Genomic DNA, 19198 nt, shown 5'->3' with positions numbered 1-19198 from the left:
CAATCACAATAAATAAATACTATAATCTGAAAAAAAAAGTTTACAAAAACTTACAACTGGTGTGTATGGCATGTAAAGATGCTTTGCCTTAAATTTATGCATCTTTTTGATTAAATGAAAGCCATTTTAACTTGAATTCTGTTCTGCTGCTCGCCACAGCATTGTTGTCTCATTAGTCTTGTACATATTAGTCTTTGCTCATGGGTTTCTTGTTGATATTTAACATTGTACTTTTGTACATAGAGAGCACAGTTTCTTAAAGTCAAATCTCTTGTCTGTAAGCCTACCTGGCCAATGAAGCTGATTATTTATTAAGTCATCATTAGACTCAGGCAGGCAGAGCATGTGAACAAGTGGAAATATCAGCTGTACATCCATATAAACATAGAGAAGTCTTTTCCACTCAAAACAATAAATACATTTCATTTATTTATTGTATAATTTATTTTTATAAATGTCATTTATTTATGTTTAAAACGATAACACGTCCTATTAAAACTGTCTGGTTTGTATGTATTCAACCTCTCACGGCCCTCCCTTTTTTTTCCAAACACGACCGTGGTGCGCATGCGCCAGAGAGTGACGTGTCCAGAAAGTGTCAAACAGAAGGATGTAAAAATGATCGAAAAGTACCGAGATAAAGTTGTAGAGATATTTCTTGGTCGCCCGAAGCTGCAGTTTGGATAATTTCTCCACTGAGATCCCCGTTAGGTTTAGTTTTTTGTTTGAGGACTAGGAAACGCGTCTTTGTAGGAGCAACGGTAAATCGGTTAAACTCACTTTAACGCGTCATTGACCGTCGAGCTGAGTTAGTGAGCGACCGTTGAGCTAACTCAGCTAGCCACGCTCGAGCTAACCGGAGACTGAGGAGACGTGAGAATGATAACCGGCGCAGCGACCACTAACATGTAGCTCATGTCAACCTGGGAGCATTTAATGTTAGCTAGACAATTAGGGTAGTTTTTCCTCTCAACTCTTTCTTTTTACTTCAGTCGCTTTCCGTCCGGCATCCAGCCGGGGAGCCCGCCGGGTAGCAGGAGGACAGACAGCCGAGTGAGAGGAAAATGTCTCGGAGGAGGCTGGACAGTCGCAGCGGGCTTTCTGCGGGACTCCTCGGAGAAACACAGACCCCGATCAGCACGGAGCCACTGGAGAGTGTGTATGAGATCACCGGAGAGCTCGGGAGGTGAGTCCACACAGGAAAATATCTTTTTAAATGATAGAATAGACTTGTGTATGTTGTTATTGTGTGTATCTTAAACAACTTTATGCATAAATAAACATATTACTCAGTATTTAACTGCACAGATTAGATACATGTCTGAAGCTTTATTTATGTCTTAACTTGATAAATAAAGGTTTAGGAAATGTTGATGGATGAAACCTGAAAAATGTTGAAATTTAAAAAATAAAGTGGAAAAAAAACTACTTTTACAAACAAAGTTGAAGTATTGTGGAAAGAAGTGCAAATGTGAAGAAGAAAGTGGAAATCTAGTTTCAGAATAAAGTCAAAATTTCTAGATCAAAAGTAGAAATGTCAGAAATTAACTTTTAACTTTATACTCAAAGTGAAAAATGAAAAACTACAATCCCTCCTTTCTCTATTTATTTCTCATGTTGTCTTCTGTATATTGAAGTAAAACCTTACATTGGAGTATTTTCCTCTCCCTTCACTTTGTATTTGTGTTTAAAACCAAACTAAACGGGGTTTACATGGGCTGAAGTTTTATCATTTGTAAAAAGTTTCAGCACTGTACAGTTTTTCATTGTCCTCTATATTATTCTTTCTAAGAAAATGTGTGTTCTTTAAATTCTAGTTTTTAATTTTTATCCCAGAATATCACATATGAATCTACATTGAAATCATAATCAAACAGGAAAGTAAAGAGAGTTCTTAACTGCAGAAAAGCCTGCCTGAGAGACGATTAATGAAAGAGCAAAGATCCTGACAGTGACTCATACTCTCCTTTCATCATCATATTCAATAAAGGAGCATTATGCAATAAAGTTTCTCAAACACTCGTGCCCTTAAGGTGCTGAATAAAACAACCTCATGAAACTAAATGGTGTGAGCACACTTGGTCACATTTTAACTCCAGATATCAACAGGAGAGTGAACGTGCAACAAACTGTCCGAACCCTTTTTATAGTGCTGGACAAACATGTTGAGTTTTAAATTTAACAAACTTGTGACACCTTTCAGCATTACAAACAGAAACACACAGGACTGAATCGGCCCCAGACAAACTGCTCTTTATACATTTTTATCAATGAGGAGGCTGCGTGGCTTTCAGCTGCAGATTTCATCCCTGATCAGTGAGTCGTGCAGCATGGAGCGATGTGAAGCCCATGTTTATCTGTTGTGTCTGATCTACTTAATGCTGGACTCTCAAACACTGAACTGAGGGGCTTTATTGGGCAGCAGAGGTCACCTGTTCTGCTCTGTTCATGGTTCATCATGAGAGAAGATGTTGGCATTGTGGGAGTCTGACTGTAAACAGTTACTACAAACATCAGTATCAATAAATGTTCAGTTGTAAGTGCACATAGATGCATCCATGCTTACACAAAGATGTATGAATATTATCAGTCACATATAACAGACATGTTTGGTTTTTTTTAAACTAAAAGTCTGTGACAGCTGAAGCAACACAAACATTGTTGTTTCATAAAAAGACCAGTCAGCGTCTCTGAAGGAAAGAACTCAAAGGTCTGTGAGATGATTTCTAGTGTTGGTCAGTTGTGATCTGTTCCATCCGCAGGCTGACTGTGAGCCAAAATATATTAATTTATCATCAAAGATTTAAGAGTGAAAAAGACCAAAATCCTCTGAATGCAGACAGTTTCACTGTTCTCTGTTTGTACTCAGGAAAAAACCCCAAACAAGTATTCATAAAAAGGTGAAGTGCACTTGGACTCTGGACTGTGAGCTTTACTGTAAATACACGAGGCTCGCAGTGTCTCACTGTGTTTGGAGCCATGGCAACAGCTGATGGTGGATGATGATGATGATGATGGTGGTGGTGGTGGTGGTGGCGTGTTCGAAGTGATGTGTCATGAAACAGTGTGTACTGTACGGCTCTGCACGCGGCTCAGGAGGAAGGAAACCAGCACATGTGGAAATGTGACTTTAGAAAGAAGAAGTGGCACAGAGCGCTTCTGTTCACGTCTGTGTGATTGGTCAAAACAGGAAGCTTTGAAGGTGCAATATTTTCAAGAACATGAAACCGCTGATTGTACTTCTGCTTCTGACCTTTAAAGGAATGTTTAGTAATTCCCACACTTTAACTCTCATTTTTGAAGAAGACCTTTAACTGAGACGCATGTGGCTCCCATCGTTTTATTCTGTAACTAAGAGTCTTTTTTTGTTGATCAGACCTTCAGTTGTTTTTCTTGAATCAAACATTTACAATCCTTTTCATTGTCAAAGGTGTGTATGTATGTATGTGTGTGTGTGCATATACATCTTGGCTTCGATTTTCACATTTACTGTGTTGATCCCTCAAATGCAGAAGTTGATCAAACACTGGAGTGGAAAGTAACCGTGTACGTACAGTACGTGTACATCATCGCCTGACACTCTGGCCATGATGCTTGTTGTCACCTATACAGCGCCCTCTGCTGGTGAAGTAGAAATGCTGGTGTGGTACAGTGAAACTCGTCGTATCTCTACGATAAAATGAGCCGACACCGAGAGTCAGCTGATGTTTTCAGCAGGCTGATGCATCGATCAGGCTCCATATCATAATAATATCATAATATTCATATAAGTATTATGATAAAGACTGGAGTTCAGCTGATCGTAGGGTCTGTTACAGCACACAGTCAACTGGTGGCTGCTGGGTAATTCTTTCAGTTTTGTGATGGACAGTTTCTGTTTTGGCTGATGATGAAGACTCTCGCTCTCTCGCTCTCTCTCTCTCGCTCTCTCTCTCTCTCTCTAAACAGTTCAAGTGCACTAACAGAGAACATGCTCTCCTGCATGGATCTTCTGTCATCTGTTTGTTCACATGACAATCTGCCGTACACCTTCAGATGTCGGGTTTTCTCCGTGCGTCTGTTGTCCTGCGTTCCTGACAGGAGCAGCACGCTCTTTTTATTCCTGAATGTATTTATCAGTTGGGGACAGTGATTGTGAATGAACACGAGGAGATTAATTCAGACCATAAAAAAAAACCAGTTCAAGATGTCCGTTGAGGCAGTGATGGCACTTTGTCATGAAAATAACTTGGAAAGTACATCCAAACAATCAGCAGTTAAAGAGGGCGTAACCAAATACCAAACAGCCTAAGTGTTACTTTGAAGACTGTAAAGTTGATGAGTCCATTAGGTGTAATACTATCATTACCTGCTCTCTTCAATCACTCATTCAGTGTGATAAGGAGCTGCTTGTTATTTTACACAATGTTCGTCCCAAAGTGGACCGCTGTGACGAGCAGAACATCTTCAGACTGTTGTTCCATTCTGTCAGAGGACTCCTTCAGGGACTGTAACATTCACGCCACTCTTCATTTAGTCATGCACTTATTTCAGGCGCTGCAGCTCTTGAGTTTCCTTGAACCGTCCGCTGAATGCCAAACTGAGAGTTAATCATAACGTGATGAAGTTTTACTGGCTCACCTGTTGTTGGTGTTTTTCCACTGCTGTGTCTCAGGAGATGAACGTGAACATCAGTGTTTACAGGACTTTGGTATTTTTCCTGTGTTGGATCATTACATTAAAATGCATCCTCCAGATCCAGTCTTGGTTAACATGAACACTTCACTCCATGATCAAAACCTCTCTGACATCAAGCGATGTCAGAATGTGCTGATGACACACAGCTGCTGACGTTGTTTAGAACGGTGCTGATGGAACGTCTTCAGAAAAACGTGTTGCTGCCTGTCACCTTCATCGTGCTCGTTGTGCTCCACAGGGGGAAGTTCGCCGTGGTCAAGCGCTGCATGGAGAAGGCCACGGGGAAGGTGTTTGCCGCTAAGTTCCTGCGGAAGAGGAGGCGAGGCCGTGACTGTCGGGCTGAAGTCGTTCATGAGATGGCCGTCCTGGAGACGGCCCGCAACAACGCCCGAGTGGTCAACCTGCACGCTGCCTATGAGACGGATCATGACATCGTCTTAGTGCTTGAATTGTGAGTATCTTTCTACATACTACATCTCCATCACTGACTGAACATTGGTCTAAAATTACATTTATAACAGCTTTGGCCTCCTTCATTTATCAGCAAAAACACAAACGCTTCCCTCCCCCTCCTTAGTCCACTGATGATGTCGTCACGTTTGTCACTTTTAAAATGTACTGAGGAGGAGCATACGTGAAGAGCCAGCTCGGGACAACCCTCCCTTCATTATCGAGATGTTATCTGTGAAAACACCTTGTGTAATGGAGTTTAAAGGGTTAAAGGCCAAAGTCCTGTTTAGTCCAATCTTAAGAGTTAAGAGCCGGAACACTTTTTATGTAACTCACATTCTTCCCGAAACATTGATCAGGATTTGTCTGAAGACTTTAAAGGGCCATTCCAGCCAAATGATCAAATGTGTCTGATAAAAGTGCAGCTGTGATTGAGCTCAACACAAACACTCTTCGTCTTTCTTCGTCTTATCATTCATCTTGTTTCTCTCTTACCATCCAGACAGAAACTAGATGTTGAGATCAAGGAAAGAAAACTCTGTTGTTGTCCTTAAGAGCCTCGCAGTGATTTTCTTACCACACCTGTAGACACTATAATCCTTTCTCTGGAGCAAAGGCAGCTTTAACAATTCACGTTGTTGATCCAAGACTGCCTCGACGAACACACAGCTACCCCGTTAGGAAGTTGAATAACCTGAAACGTACTGCCCCGGGCTCACTGCCAGTTTTTTGTACCTTTGAGTCAACTTCGGCGAACGCGCTCTGAACTGTGAGTAAGCAGGGAGGAGGCTTCTTGCTCAACGACGGTTTGCTGAAACACGTCGGCCTCAAGTCAGCGATCGTCTGACTGTGGGTTGGCCAGTCACACAATCAGGCCGCATGTCAATTCATGCACACGACTGTCTCTCCTTTTTAAAGTGCACCCACTCTCACTGTACTCATTATCCAAACATGTATAAGATGCTCACTTATAAGTGTGTGTGTGTGTGTGTGTGTGTGTCTTTGTTCAGTGCTGCAGGTGGAGAAATATTTGACCACTGTGTTTCTGAGGAGCTGCTGCCTGAGGCCCAGATCACCCGACTGATCAGACAAACACTGGAGGGAGTCCACTACCTCCACCAGAGCAGCCTGGTGCACTTAGACCTGAAGGTCTGCACATGCAAACACACACACACGCACGCATTACACACACACATGCACACACGCACACATAGAATTGCACATAGAATTGCATTCATGCGCGATATGCATGAATGTAGCTGGAGACAAGGGAAGCTATTTTTACATGTTGACTCCCTTCACCACGAACTTCCCCTCTAAGTGCTCGCTGGTGTATTCCCTTTTTTTAGAACAGTGGTCACCTCCAAACCCCAGTTTCCTGTTTTTATGACCCACTTAGACCCAGAACCAGGATTCTAGGAGGTAACTGAACCCATGGCCCAGGACTAAGTGTGAAAGCTCAACATACTGTTTTAAACTGCTACGTACACAGTCTGCAGAGCGTCCACGCCACCATGACCTATTAAGAGAGAATCATCTAGAAAGACATAGTTTTAGTTTTTAAAGCTTTTCACATGAACGTGAGCAGATCAGTCTGCAAACAGTATCTCTACTCTTCTGTTTATATCAGAGCTCAGGTCTGAATCCCTGCAACATCTTCACTGTTCTCCTGGAGAATGATGCAATCATTCAATAACAGAGCTGTTAGTCGATATATTTTCAGCACTTGAACAAATCAAAGGTAAACAGCTGACTGCTGCAGTGCAAACATGTTATTGAGAACAGGCTGAGAAACCGATGATTTCATTGGTTTTGAGCTCAGGTTCAAAGTCTGTTTTATCTTTCCAGTCCTGCTCTTCATGACTCTCTCTTCATGTTTCAGCCGCAGAACATTCTCCTGACCAGCCTGTCCCCTCCAGGAGACATAAAGATCGTGGACTTTGGCCTGGCACGCAGACTGGGCGCGGTCGGAGAGCTCCGGGAGATTCTTGGCACGCCTGAGTATGTGGGTAAGGTGATGCTCATGAAACCCGCTTTGAAAGCAAAACGTCTGACAGGACGTCAGCAGGAGAAGCACATCAAAGTTTGAAGCAGTCAGAAAAATCCTCAAGAAGCCGTGACGCTCGTGAAATGTCTTTGAAGTTGAGAGAGGAAAAGTCCCTCCGATTATCTGTTAATAAGACATCCTCAGCATAACAGGCTGTTAACATTAGCATGCATGTCCTCACAGTCAGAGACAGAAGCCTGAACAGCTCCAATAGTTAAAGCTGCTCAGTTTGTGTTCATCAATAAGAGACTAAAGTAAACGCAAAACTCCATAAAGGAGAAATGGATATCTATGGATCCAGAAGTGATGGGATAAATGAAGCCCTAAAATCCTTCTGCTCAGTCTCTGAGTCGTCGTAGCTGCTGTAATCTTCATGAAGACAAGTCGTTAGATCACTTGGATGGATTCATCTGAACACGAAGCTGTGAAAAACACTTTGAATCTGAACTCTGCTTCCTCCTTTCAGCTCCAGAGATCCTGAACTACGAGCCCATCACCACAGCCACCGACCTGTGGTGAGTCCGTTCTGACCGAACGACGTAATGGTGTTTGAGTGTGAAACACAGACACTAGAGTTCTTTTGTAAATGAAAGTTGAGGTGATCTTTTGTTGTGTAAAGCCACAAACCACAGAGGAGCGGTGCACAGGCTAATAGCTGTTTACAGTTCAGCTCGTTGTTTTCTTGGTTCTGTTTTCAAGAGTTCTGAAAATGACAGGGTTTGTTCTTAACACCACCCCCCCACCCACAGGAGTGTGGGTGTCATCGCCTACATGCTGGTGACGGGTGAGTCTCCGTTCGTCGGGGACGACAAGCAGCAGACGTATCTGAACGTGTCCCAGGTCAGCGTGGACTACAGCTGCGAGGCCTTCTCCAAGGTGTCGGAGCTGGCCGTGGACTTCATCCGTAAGCTGCTGGTCAAATCCCCAGAGTGAGTAAAGACAGGACACGCTGCCCCCGGGCAGAGAACAGATCACACCCACATGGAAGGTTTTCACCGAGCTGTCAACGAAGGGCCGAGAGATTCTTCTCCTCGACATAACCCGAGCATCACGTAACGTTTCATTTCAGATCAGTTCTGCCCGGCGTGAAGAATTCACTCAGATCAGAACAAACAGTCAACACATCGCTGTCCTGAGAACGTCATTTCTAAAAGTGTTAATGCTCGGATAAAACATCTCTTTGTCGAGTCCTCTCTTCTTGTTTTTCCCCTTTTTTCAAACATTTTATTTAAAGTGGTTTTTTACATGAAACATCTGCAGCTAAAAAACCATGAAAGGAAAATACGTCACATTAATAAAGGAACACACACACACACAGCTACATGTGCGTGCACACACACACACACACACACACACACACACACACACACACAAAGGCTCACACGCGAGTAAATGGATATGCAGGTTTATACATTTACACTGACACAAAAGCCCTTTAATTATCAATCAGTCCATGTTTATTTATACAGCAAATGATTAACAGCATCAAATCCAACTATGTGGAGTCAAAGATCTGCAGGAGCTCAGTGTGTGTCAAACCTGAAGGATGAATAAAGTAGGTCACATTCAGTGATACTGGACTTCTTCCACCCTGTAGATAATAAATCAAAGTGTTAATCTTCCACTGCACAGATTCTGTGGATGCTCACCTGAATGGTGTTAAACATGACGTCTCTCTGTGTGTTGATGGCAGGGACCGGCCCAGCGCTGCAGAGTGTATGAGCCACCCCTGGCTGTGGCAGCAGTTCTGTGTGAGCCCCGAGCCCGCCGCCGCCACCGCCACCCGGTCTGTGAGGGAGAGAAGCTGCGGCACAAAGTGGGCCGCCCCGCCCGAAGACCCCGAAGACAAGGAGAACTTCCTGGAGTCGCCCCACTCTCACGCAAAAAGGTTTCGCTTTGACGAGGAGACGCCCGCCGCTGGAGACGGTGACTTTTGAAAAATTCCAACAAGGAGGGGAAGAAATGAAGCGTAAGATCCCGCTGAGCTTTTAAATAGTTTTAAGCTTCCAGAAAACCAGCCGCCCAACACTCAGAAGTACTTCCTCACTGTATCCCACACGGACCACTCAGACCAAAGATAACCCGCTAAATATTGAGACCTGTGGCTGTTAAAGAGCACATCTCAGCTAATGCAGCGTGTGTAACCTCAAGTGTTTAATACCTTTCATTGTTTCTCCCTCTGTGTGTTCAGTCGTACTGATCAAAGCTTGTGTTGAGTGATTCTAGAGAAATCTATGCAATACTTCTCTTGTGTGTTTTTAACTCTTTCCTAACTTGTTCACACTCTGCCTTAACGTCTCAGTCAGCAGCTCGGCTCGCTGTGATCAGCGTGGAGGGGTGAAGAGATAAGTGCCACTGCAATGAGGAAGTGTGATAGTGTCCTCATTTGCATGTTAAAGAGAACGAGGGACGGCAGCTTCACATGACTGCTGCCTCCTCGCAGAGACCTGATCGACCTGCAGCACGGCTGAAGCCAGAGTATTACATTCCTTTTTCACGTTCTCCGTGTGTGCAGCAGCGTGAGGAGTTTACCTGAGCCCTGCTCAACAGCTGGGATCCAGGTTATTCAACATGCTCAGAGTAATGTGATGAAGTCTTTCTTTTCAAAGCCAGGCCCTGCTTTTTTTTTTATCCAGATGTCCTCAGAATGACTCAGCAGAGCAAAAACCTCCACACATACCCTGCCTGTGTTTGTGCTGTGAAGTCCCTCTGGTTTAATTCATGGTTAATTCTGAGTCAACACAATATTTGAATATCCTATAATAACACAGAAGTCCCCCCTCCATCCTGTGATCTGTGTTATTAGTCACCTCATTTCTACGTTTGTCCCTTTGACTATTTAAAGATTTAAAAAAGGGGTCCTGGCTTTGAAAATCCCGGAATAACCCTTTAACATGAAGGGTTTTGTGGGAGTCATGTGTCCCTCCATAGTGTCACAAAAACTTCAAACTGTAATGTCTCAAACAAACCCGTGACTCACTCAGTGTTTCACACGCCACACCCGCCTGTGCTCAAAGGATTTCCTCCAAGTTCCCCTCGGTGAGGAGCGGTCAGAGAACTCAAGCACTTAGTTCACGAGCACGCACGAAGAAAGGAAAGTCTGTTAGTTAGTGTCCACCTCTCTCTGTGTTCTTGTTGGCCTGTTATTATTTATGTGCTGGACTTGTACTTTATATGTGTAAATAATGCTGTGGTGGAGGATGATCATGCTGTTATTTAAAAAGTAGAAAGCGAGCTTCGTGGTCGTGACTTCAGTAATCATTAAACAAACCACTGAAAGGATGTTCGGCGTCTCTCTGGGAGGTAGGGAAGGCAAAATGTGGAAATGGACGATGAGTCAGATGGATTTAAGAAGGAGGAAGAACATGATGGAGTTCAGGATGTGTTCAGAGGAAGTGTTCAGAGGAATAGTTGAACATTTGTTTTAAATATGTGAATACATATTTCCTCAAAATGTCAGACTAATCCTTTGAGAGGAGGATTCTGTATTTCGTCTAGTCGGGGTTTGTTTTGACAGATTTCGGGGGTTCAGAAGGTGTGTCATTGTTCCAGCAGCAGCAGCCACGACTCAGAAAATAAACCAGGAAGCAGAATGAGACGAATCCAACAAACTCCAAGAGTGTGTTTCTGTCTCAGACCTGAAGTCAATGTAAAGAGAGAGCGTGTTCTTGTATCCTTGAAACCAGCAGACTGCTCGTCCAGGCTGTACTGTGACTGGAGAGCTGTTATCTTACTCTTCAAAACGTGCGAAATACCTCTCTGTTAAATAGACGTGATAATAATCTGAGTCAGTGTTAAAAGTTGCAGCACTTCCTGTCTGTTGCTGCTGTTTGGAACAGTTTCATATTCTTCAGTGTGCGTTTGTCATTTAAACCCCCAAATGTTTCTCCAAACGGACCCTGCTGTCGACGTGCTGTCCTTCCTCTTGGAGTTGGTGTGTTGGCTGTAAAGATATGTTGCCATGAAAGGCTTTCAGGCGGACGAGGAAGTAGGAAGGTTGTCGTTGAAGAAAGAGACGAAGCGTGACGTGTGAGGTGCTCATCAGTCACAGGATTTTATCAAAAAAAAAAAACAACCCATCTCATCTCTACTAAAAAGCAGCGCGAGCATCTCTGATTGCTCTCCAGTCAGACGTTCCTCTGTGCGCTCCGAGGGGCCGAGCACAGCCACACACCACACTGTGTGTTCCTTGTTGTCACCGGCTGGGACAACGGCCTTTGTGTGGGAGCCGGGCGTCTCCAGCCACGGCCATGCTCTCATCCGTATGCTGTCATCCTTCAAAACTGGAACGCCACGCTGCTCATCTCAGAGGAAGAAGAGTTCTTTATCTCTTCAGCTGCTGTGCAACAAAATAAGCTTGAAACTGATTTCATCTTATTTATTTTCAGCCGGTCTTCTGTTTAAATCATCTTAAGTCCAGACTGTAGTCGTGCAGCTTGATGCAGGAAGTGCACATTGTTTCCTGTTGCTGTAGAAACAAGAGGTGACTTGGGCTCAGTAGAAGACGGACTTGTTTAGCAGCGCAGCGATGTCAGGGATCTCACTCTGCAGGGTGACGAAAGGCACCGAGGATCGGGGACAAAGTGCTGGCATTGTCCGCCTGCGTCACTTCAACATGACTTATGCTGTGGTGTCAATTTTGTTTATTTTGTACAGCTATTGTGCTGTTGTTTTCAGCAGCTCGTCACTCTCTCTCTCTCTGTGTGTGTGTGTGTGTGTGTTCGGCTGCTCTTTGTCGGACACTCGGGCGTCCTCGAGAAGCAGCCGCTAACATTCCTGTTTGTTCTGAAACTGTAGATCAGAGTGGACACAAGCACAAGCCAATACATGTTTCAAGAGATGTTTGTTTATTTTGCATTTTATATATATTTTTTAATGTATGAGCGTTTTGATTGCATCTGAAATGACTTAAAAAGACTTATCGTATTCTGATCAACTGCAGGCTAATATATATATATAAGCATCACAAAGCAAACTGAGAAAAGCTCATTAAAGGTTGTAGAAATATCTCAAGGAGTGTTTCATGTCCTCTTCTTGTTCTCCATTTTCTCCTTCCTCCACACTGCTGTGTCATTCTGCACTCTTATTGGACACATTTTAGGGTGTGATAACTCCAATGACTGGTGGATAAAATGTCTGATAATTACCACACGTCTTCGGCTAAGGTCATATTCTTTAGTCTCAACAAATCTTCAAAGCTGCAGAAACAGTCATTTCTCCTCGCTGCCTCAGGCGTGTGTTTCTGTTTGTGTATTCTGTCAGCTCTGAATCAACCACATTATGAAACACAATCTAACTAACAGAGTAGGCAGTCCACCGGTAATTAGTGTGTCCTGCGGGGTAAAATGAGATTCATTTCTGTTCCGGCTGTTTGTAGTTTTAAATCAGACCGAGTAGAAACTGAAAACGAGCACATTCAGAGAACGTCAGGAGGACGTTTGAGGCCACATGCTGAACTTCTTTTTACCTTTTCAAATGTCACGGTACCAGAAGCCCCGCCTCTCACACGCCTGTCCTGCATGTACAGAACAAATCGTCACCATGACGATGTAAACAGTAGTGCACGTTGTCAGGACTCCTCCCAGACCTTCAGGCTTTAAAGGAGTCGGAGGGTCGGGCACGCAACGGAATGATCAGAAGTTACATTCAGCAGAGACGCCGTCAGCGTCGTGCAAAGAAGCTCTGAAGGGTCACAAACACGCCGGGCACACGAACGCCAAGGACGCAGACTTTTACAAACCCAGTTTAAAGAGTTTAACGTCTGTCAGCGTGGAAATGTGTTACAATTAGGAAAGTGTTCAAACACTAATTACCCTTTTAGGGGGAATGAAAAGATATATATATTTTATCCAAAGTGTGTTGGTGAATTAATTTGTTTGAAAGTTTTTTGGAACATTTAATTTGTATGTTTTCAGTTTGTTACTCGGACAGTTGAATCTTTAGGTGGTGGATAAAAAGAAAAACATTTGGAGGTGCCTGATTTGCTTCTCTTCCAGAGTGCAGCGTTTGAATCAACACGTGTTTGAGAGAGCGTGTACTTCAGGGTCAAAGTGAGGGAAACGCACGCTCTACTTCTGATCCGTGTAAAGAAACGACTTTAAATACAATCAAAGAGTCTCTTCTGAGGAGGTCACACATTCAGCCGTCTTAAAGCAGCTCCAGGACTGAGGAGACGTTTCAAACCACAGTTAGACAAACATCAACATGCTACATGTTAGCAGATTCATGCTACATGTTAGCAGATTCATGCTACATGTTAGCAGATTCCCTCAGAGGCACAAAGACCTGAAACAACATGAACCAACAGCTCGGCACAAAATTTCAGTCTGGATCAAAAAGAGAAAATTTAAAGAAAGGAAACAGGAAGGGCGTTTTCAAACCTGCAGAATCCCAACGGACACGATCCCAGAGTCCCCCCCCCCCCCCCCCTTTGGTCCTACCCCAGGTTTGAGATCGTTCTGTACTGGGTACATTATTTGTACCCAGTACACCTCTTTAGAAAGCTGTCACTATAACCCCAGTTTGTAAGGCATTCTGGGAAATGTGGTCTAAGACTTTGGAGTGGGGCTGTCATGGTGCCAGATTCACTTCCATGTGAGTCTGGTTCAGATCAATACAGAACCTTGTCTGTATTGTCTTGTTACCATGGCAACAGAAAGAAAAGTCCCAGTCATCAGAAATCACCAGCAAACTTCGACACGTCGTCTAAATTGCACAAAAATGTCGACAACCTGAAATAGTTGCCAACGTATTTATGCAATATAGAGAGAGAGGGGAAGTTAGTTAGTGATTTTTACCGGGTCGTTCTTCTTTCTTAGCGCCTGACTCATGAAATATACGTGTTTAAACTGTCGTTCACTAAAATAACGGAGAATATCATTTTTAAACGTGCAGTGTTTTTATCGACGTATCGAACGCAGTGTTTTGGAGTGCATTTGATTTTAAGAACTTGCCGTCTTATGACGGATGAAATGAAAAGATGCGTCCTCACATCAGAACCGCTGCGTTAGCGGCGGGCGGGCTAAGCCGGGTTACTTTCAGGATGCAGCACGTTAACAGGGAATCACTGAAGCTGGGTTCGAGTGTGTGTCGTCTAAGAGCGTAAAAGAAAGCAGCGTCTGTCAAACTCTGAGCCCTTAAATCAGAGAGACGAGGAGAGAGCTGTCATCAATCCTCTGAAGCGCTCAGAGAAGCTAACCGCTCAGAACTCCTGGATGACCCTGAAATGGTTCTGGATGGAGGGGGGCTCGTCCTCAAAGTGCAGCTTCTTACTGTGACACGCCCCGAACTCCTCCAGGGTCTTAATGAAGAGCGTGTACTCGCGGCCCACCCAGGCCCTCATGGGGTCACACACCTCGTACGGTGTCACGTGGGCGTGGATCGACACGCCGCTGGACGCCAGCTCCTTCAGAACCTGCTTATCAGTCACCCAGGTCTCGCTGCCCCCCGGGTGCCCCCCGTCCAGCCAGAACATCTCTGTGATCCCTTTGATAAAGTGGGACAACCGGGGGTCGGTTCTGGCCCCCGGCAGCTCGTACACCATCTGGTTCAGAACCACGCAGCCTTTGCTGAAGCCCACCAGGGCCAGGGAGAAGCCTGAGGGGATGCTGTCGGCGCCTCCTTGTGGCTGCAGGCGGTGTGGGAGGTCGGCTCGCTCCATGCCGTGGCTCAGCAGGTCCCTGAGGGGGAAGAAGAGACAGTTTACTGGATTTAATGAGTGCTCAAATAAAAACACTGACATGAAGATGTGAAGCAGAGACGCTCACAGACACTTCTGATTAAACATCAGCTGCTCAAAGAAATAAGACGATACTTGTGATGGGTGGAAGTCAGCGGTCGTGTCATGTCTGGATGTCGTACTGATTTAGTTTAAACGACGACAGATTTATTTTTATTAAAGCATAAAAAGGTCCAAACATTGTTTTTTTAAACGTCTAAGTAGGAGGCCTGAGTTTTTCTGCAGTCCAGGTTCAGGACTTGGTGTGTCTGTGTTGAACAGCCTGTAAGTGGTTCCATCTTTTAAACACACACAGTGTTTATCTTTGTTTTCAGAGCTCCTGTGTCTCTCTCTCTCCTGACTCTGTCTTCACTTGCTGACTTTTCTCCCTGAGTCGTGAAGATGTTTCTGTCAGGCCGACCCTCCTCCTCCTCCTCCTTTTCTACTTCTCATCCTTCTTTTGGATTCTCTGAGTTTACGGCACTTATTTAAAAATATATGAATCTGTTATTATCTATTGATGTGTGTAAGATGCCCCGGTGACTCTTAAGTTCCCCCTGTAGCTCTCCTGTGTTTTAGCAGACCTCAGCTAAATTTCTCCAATAATAATTAAAAAAAAAAAAGTTTGCTTCCTGATCGACCAAATAGCTGCGAAGGAGCGCGATGTTTCCCCCAGGAGCTGCCTGAGCTCAAAACAGAACAAATGAGTGGTCATCTACTGGATGTGTGAGTAGTAGGAGACAAACAGACGACATGTCATCTCTTTAATGAGCGGAGAAGAAAGAGAGCGAAGGGTCCAACCTGAGGTGGAGAAAGGCTCCACAGTCGGTGGAGGAAGCCGAGTGCTCCGGCGCTCCGAACATGTTGCTCTCCACAAAGTTGTGGTAGCAGCTGAACTTGTGCAGGTACATGTTGGAGGCTCTGACCACCCACACGTGGCGCCCCGGGAAGCGTCGGCCCAACGTGAGAGCGACCTGCTCCAGACTCCAGCGGAGCCACTGAGATCCCTCAGGCTGCAGGGCCATGTCCTCCTGAAAGTTCTACACACACACACACACACACACACACACACACACACACACACACACACACACACACACACACACACACACACACACACACACACACACACACACACACACACACACACACACACACACACACACACACACACACACACACACACACACACACACACACACACACACACACACACACACACACACACACACACACACACACACACACACACACACACAGATTATACCACGTTCCTTCGTGTGCATCGAGCTGTGCACCTGTCAGAAATGAGCAGGCGGGAGGAGAGATGAAGCGCTGCGCCATTGTAACTATGGAGACTGGAAATGTGTATCACTTTAAATGTTCAGCTCGGGCTGCAGAGGTTAGCAGTTTATGTTTGCAGATATGAAACCTTCGAGGCGTCTTAAAGGGCCGGCGCCGCTTCATGCGCTGTAAACCCCTGAGATCACCTGTTCACACAGTTTTGAAAAATAAAAACACTTCTCCACAGTCTGACTTCTTTCGCCGCCGTGTGAGTCGCCCCCTGCTGATGCACTTCTAATCAGCGTCCGCTTCTGAAACAAAGCGCTTGTGTCCCTGTCCTGTGTTCAGTCTACAGTTTCAGCATAAACATCTCCAGCTGGGTTAAAGGAGGAGAGGCAGCCCGGGCAGAGTTAAACGCTTTAATCACAGCCGTCAGTCCGTCTGTGACACAATGAATTAGTTCCATCAGCAGCATCTTCTCAGCGTGCTGTCGGGCTGTGTGGTCTTCAGCACAATGACCTCCTTCTCTTCCTTTACGTGGAGACATGAGCGTGACAGCCTCCTGTGCATACCAACGACCGCTGCAGCCTGTGGGAATATCAACACTTGCTTGGAAAGTTGCCGAATGAATTTCAGAGCAGGACAAAGAAAGAGATGGATCGGACATAGAAACTGTTTAATAAATGAGGTCAGATAAGAAATGTCTCGTCTCCTCTGTTTATGCACTTTTTTATACTTGAAGAGGAAGCGTCCTTAATGCCTGTTTAAAATAATAATCTGAGACAGCTCTGTATAATCTGTCATTACAATCTGCAGCACTTAAAGAGAGACACGTCCACAGGTTGTGTTTGGCGTGACGCTGGGCAGCGAGGGGGGGAGGGGCTTTATGGACACCCACGAGGTGTCACATGCGGTTTATAACCTTTAGAAACATTTTACGAGCGTTCCCCTCGATGTCACTCATGTGAGTAAGCATCATTTAATCAGTGTCAAGGTTATCAGTGCTTGGTTTTAAATATGCTCTCAAATGATAAATGTCTTTTTACCTAATCAAAATGAACTTTAACCCGTTCCAATGATCAGTCCAAATCAAAGCTCAACTGGAACCTTGAGCTTCTTCCTCCTCTGCAGATATTATTACATGTCTGTTTAGGGCTTCTCTACATTTTCACCTTTAAAGAGGACACACTATCCCCCTTCTCCACCTTTACAAACAGTCGCCCTGTGCTCTAAATGAATGATCTGTGCTTTGGTCAACATATAACATGAATCAAGCAGCAGAAGAGGTTTGTGACCCCGTAGAAACCAGCTCTCTCTGAACGCTCCGTTTTGGTGCCTGTCTCTTTAAATGCAATGAGACCACCTGAGTTTAGACATGACTCCTCTGTAAAAAGTGCACAAAAGTGTTACTCTAGGCTGGAGGTGGGAGTCCATGTGAAGGGTTTAAGAGAATCCCACTGTGACATCACAAGGAGAGCACATTTAAAACGGAGCATTTCTCTCTGTGTTGTCAGACTTATGCAGACCACAAACAAAGAATTAGATGGGTGGCTTCTGTGGCTCGGGAGACACTCAGGTGACTCGAATAAATGTTCAAAAACACTTTTAAAGGTGGATTTTTGTGTCCCCATTAATAAAAAAACCAAAGAGTTTTGATTATGGTTTTAAAGTGTCAATGACTGGATTTACAACTACAATATATATATATATATAAACCTAGTATTGTAAGGACCGCTGACACCTCCATTAATGAAGTCCCAGATCTTCTTAAAACCCCCAAAGAGTCCGAATCCAGAGCCTCCATCACACTGACCTGAATGTCTCCGTGGAAGAACACCACATGCTGGTTGTTTCTCTTCTCCTCAGCGGTCTCACTGTTTGTGTCGGGCCGGAGGAGCAGCAGGTCGTTCGTCCGGTTCGGATGGTGTCCGGGCACCGCCGGCAGCCTCTGAAGCCTCTGCTGCGGGCTCCCGGTGCGTGCATCCCGGCTGCCTGAAGCGTGCAGCCCGCGGGACTCGGAGGATGCCGTGGCTGCCACAGAGGTCATTGTTTCGGCCACAGTTAAGAGAGTGGAGCCCACAGCAGCAGCTCGGGCATGCAGCATGGATTTAACGAGAAAATGACAACGCGTTTTTTTCTTTTAAACGCAGTTTACACTTCTGATGTCAACTAGCTAGCAGCTGTCTTCCTGCTAGCTCAGCAGCATCGTGCTAACAGCAGCTAACAGATAGCTAGAGGAGCCTGTAGCTCGATATATAGACGAGATACTTATCATTGGTCATTGTGTGCTTTCCGTCGCCAGGCATATATTTTATCAGCGTCAATATAAAATCTCCTCATTTCTGATTTAATTCAGCCAGTTCTCGTCTTTGGCCACAAAGAGGCGCTGTTTAACAAAAACAAACCGACGGTAGCAGAACGAACTATCTGCGCATGTCTGTTTCTCTTTTTCCAAAGATGCTAACACAGCGTCAAAAAGTACCTCGTTGTGCACTTCCGTTTTTGATATATATATATATATATATATATATATATATATATATATATATAGCGATTTTTAAATGAGAGCTCAAAGCAAAAATAAATGAATACAAATAAAGACATATTTGTCTGTATTATTCCAAATATATATATAATATAATATAATATGGTAAATGGTGAAAATGATAAACACTTGTGCACTCTTTGAACAAATAAAACTGGAAATGGTCAGTACAAAGCTAAGCTAAATGTAATCTAAATAACTTGCTCTTTTCAGTTCCTTTAAGCATATATAATACTACACTAGGTCCCATTAATATAATAATTAATTAATGTTAACCCACATTATACCTTAAACCAGCCTAACATAACAGCCAACTATATTGTTTCCGTGTTTGACATATTTAATAAATAAACTGCTGGTCGAGAATTTGTAACAAAAATACGATAAGATATAGATGAAATACATACCAAGGTACACTCAGAAGGTCTACATTTAAATACATATTAAGATACAAAACAATGTACAGCAAAAATCAAAT

At 44.2% G+C, this 19198-nt stretch overlaps 2 protein-coding genes across 2 annotated transcripts; one reads left to right on the top strand and one right to left on the bottom strand.

Moving 5' to 3' along the window:
* The first annotated feature begins 563 nt into the window (after window positions 1–563).
* stk17b (serine/threonine kinase 17b (apoptosis-inducing)) lies at window positions 564–12187 on the top strand. Its single transcript, XM_079356776.1, has 7 exons — window positions 564–1186; window positions 4916–5128; window positions 6138–6276; window positions 7010–7136; window positions 7641–7689; window positions 7924–8103; window positions 8868–12187. Exons 1-7 carry the CDS (start codon window positions 1065–1067, stop codon window positions 9109–9111), a joined length of 1074 nt encoding a protein of 357 aa, XP_079212902.1. The 5' UTR covers window positions 564–1064; the 3' UTR covers window positions 9112–12187.
* Window positions 12001–18664, bottom strand: cUnh2orf69 (chromosome Un C2orf69 homolog). Its single transcript, XM_079356779.1, has 3 exons — window positions 17989–18664; window positions 15693–15931; window positions 12001–14853 (listed from the first exon to the last, which is right to left on the bottom strand). The coding sequence occupies exons 1-3, from the start codon at window positions 18277–18279 to the stop codon at window positions 14376–14378; spliced, it is 1008 nt and encodes a 335-aa protein (XP_079212905.1). The 5' UTR covers window positions 18280–18664; the 3' UTR covers window positions 12001–14375.
* Window positions 18665–19198: the final 534 nt, after the last annotated feature.

Source organism: Symphodus melops (genome assembly GCF_947650265.1).
Source record: "Symphodus melops genome assembly, chromosome: 12".
NCBI lineage: Eukaryota > Metazoa > Chordata > Actinopteri > Labriformes > Labridae > Symphodus > Symphodus melops.
This window is presented reverse-complemented; position numbering and strand designations above follow the sequence as displayed.

Bases quoted from the DNA above. Each gene is read 5' to 3' on its own strand.
- cUnh2orf69 (XM_079356779.1), bottom strand. From the start codon at position 18,279: ATGCTGCATGCCCGAGCTGCTGCTGTGGGCTCCACTCTCTTAACTGTG. The intron at 15,932-17,988 runs GTCAGTGTGATG...GTGTGTGTGTAG, and splicing joins TCTTCCACGGAGACATTCAG to AACTTTCAGGAGGACATGGC. The intron at 14,854-15,692 runs GTTGGACCCTTC...CTTCCCCCTCAG, and splicing joins GGAGCCTTTCTCCACCTCAG to GGACCTGCTGAGCCACGGCA.
- stk17b (XM_079356776.1), top strand. From the start codon at position 1,065: ATGTCTCGGAGGAGGCTGGACAGTCGCAGCGGGCTTTCTGCGGGACTC. The intron at 1,187-4,915 runs GTGAGTCCACAC...TGTGCTCCACAG, and splicing joins ATCACCGGAGAGCTCGGGAG to GGGGAAGTTCGCCGTGGTCA. The intron at 6,277-7,009 runs GTCTGCACATGC...TTCATGTTTCAG, and splicing joins TGGTGCACTTAGACCTGAAG to CCGCAGAACATTCTCCTGAC.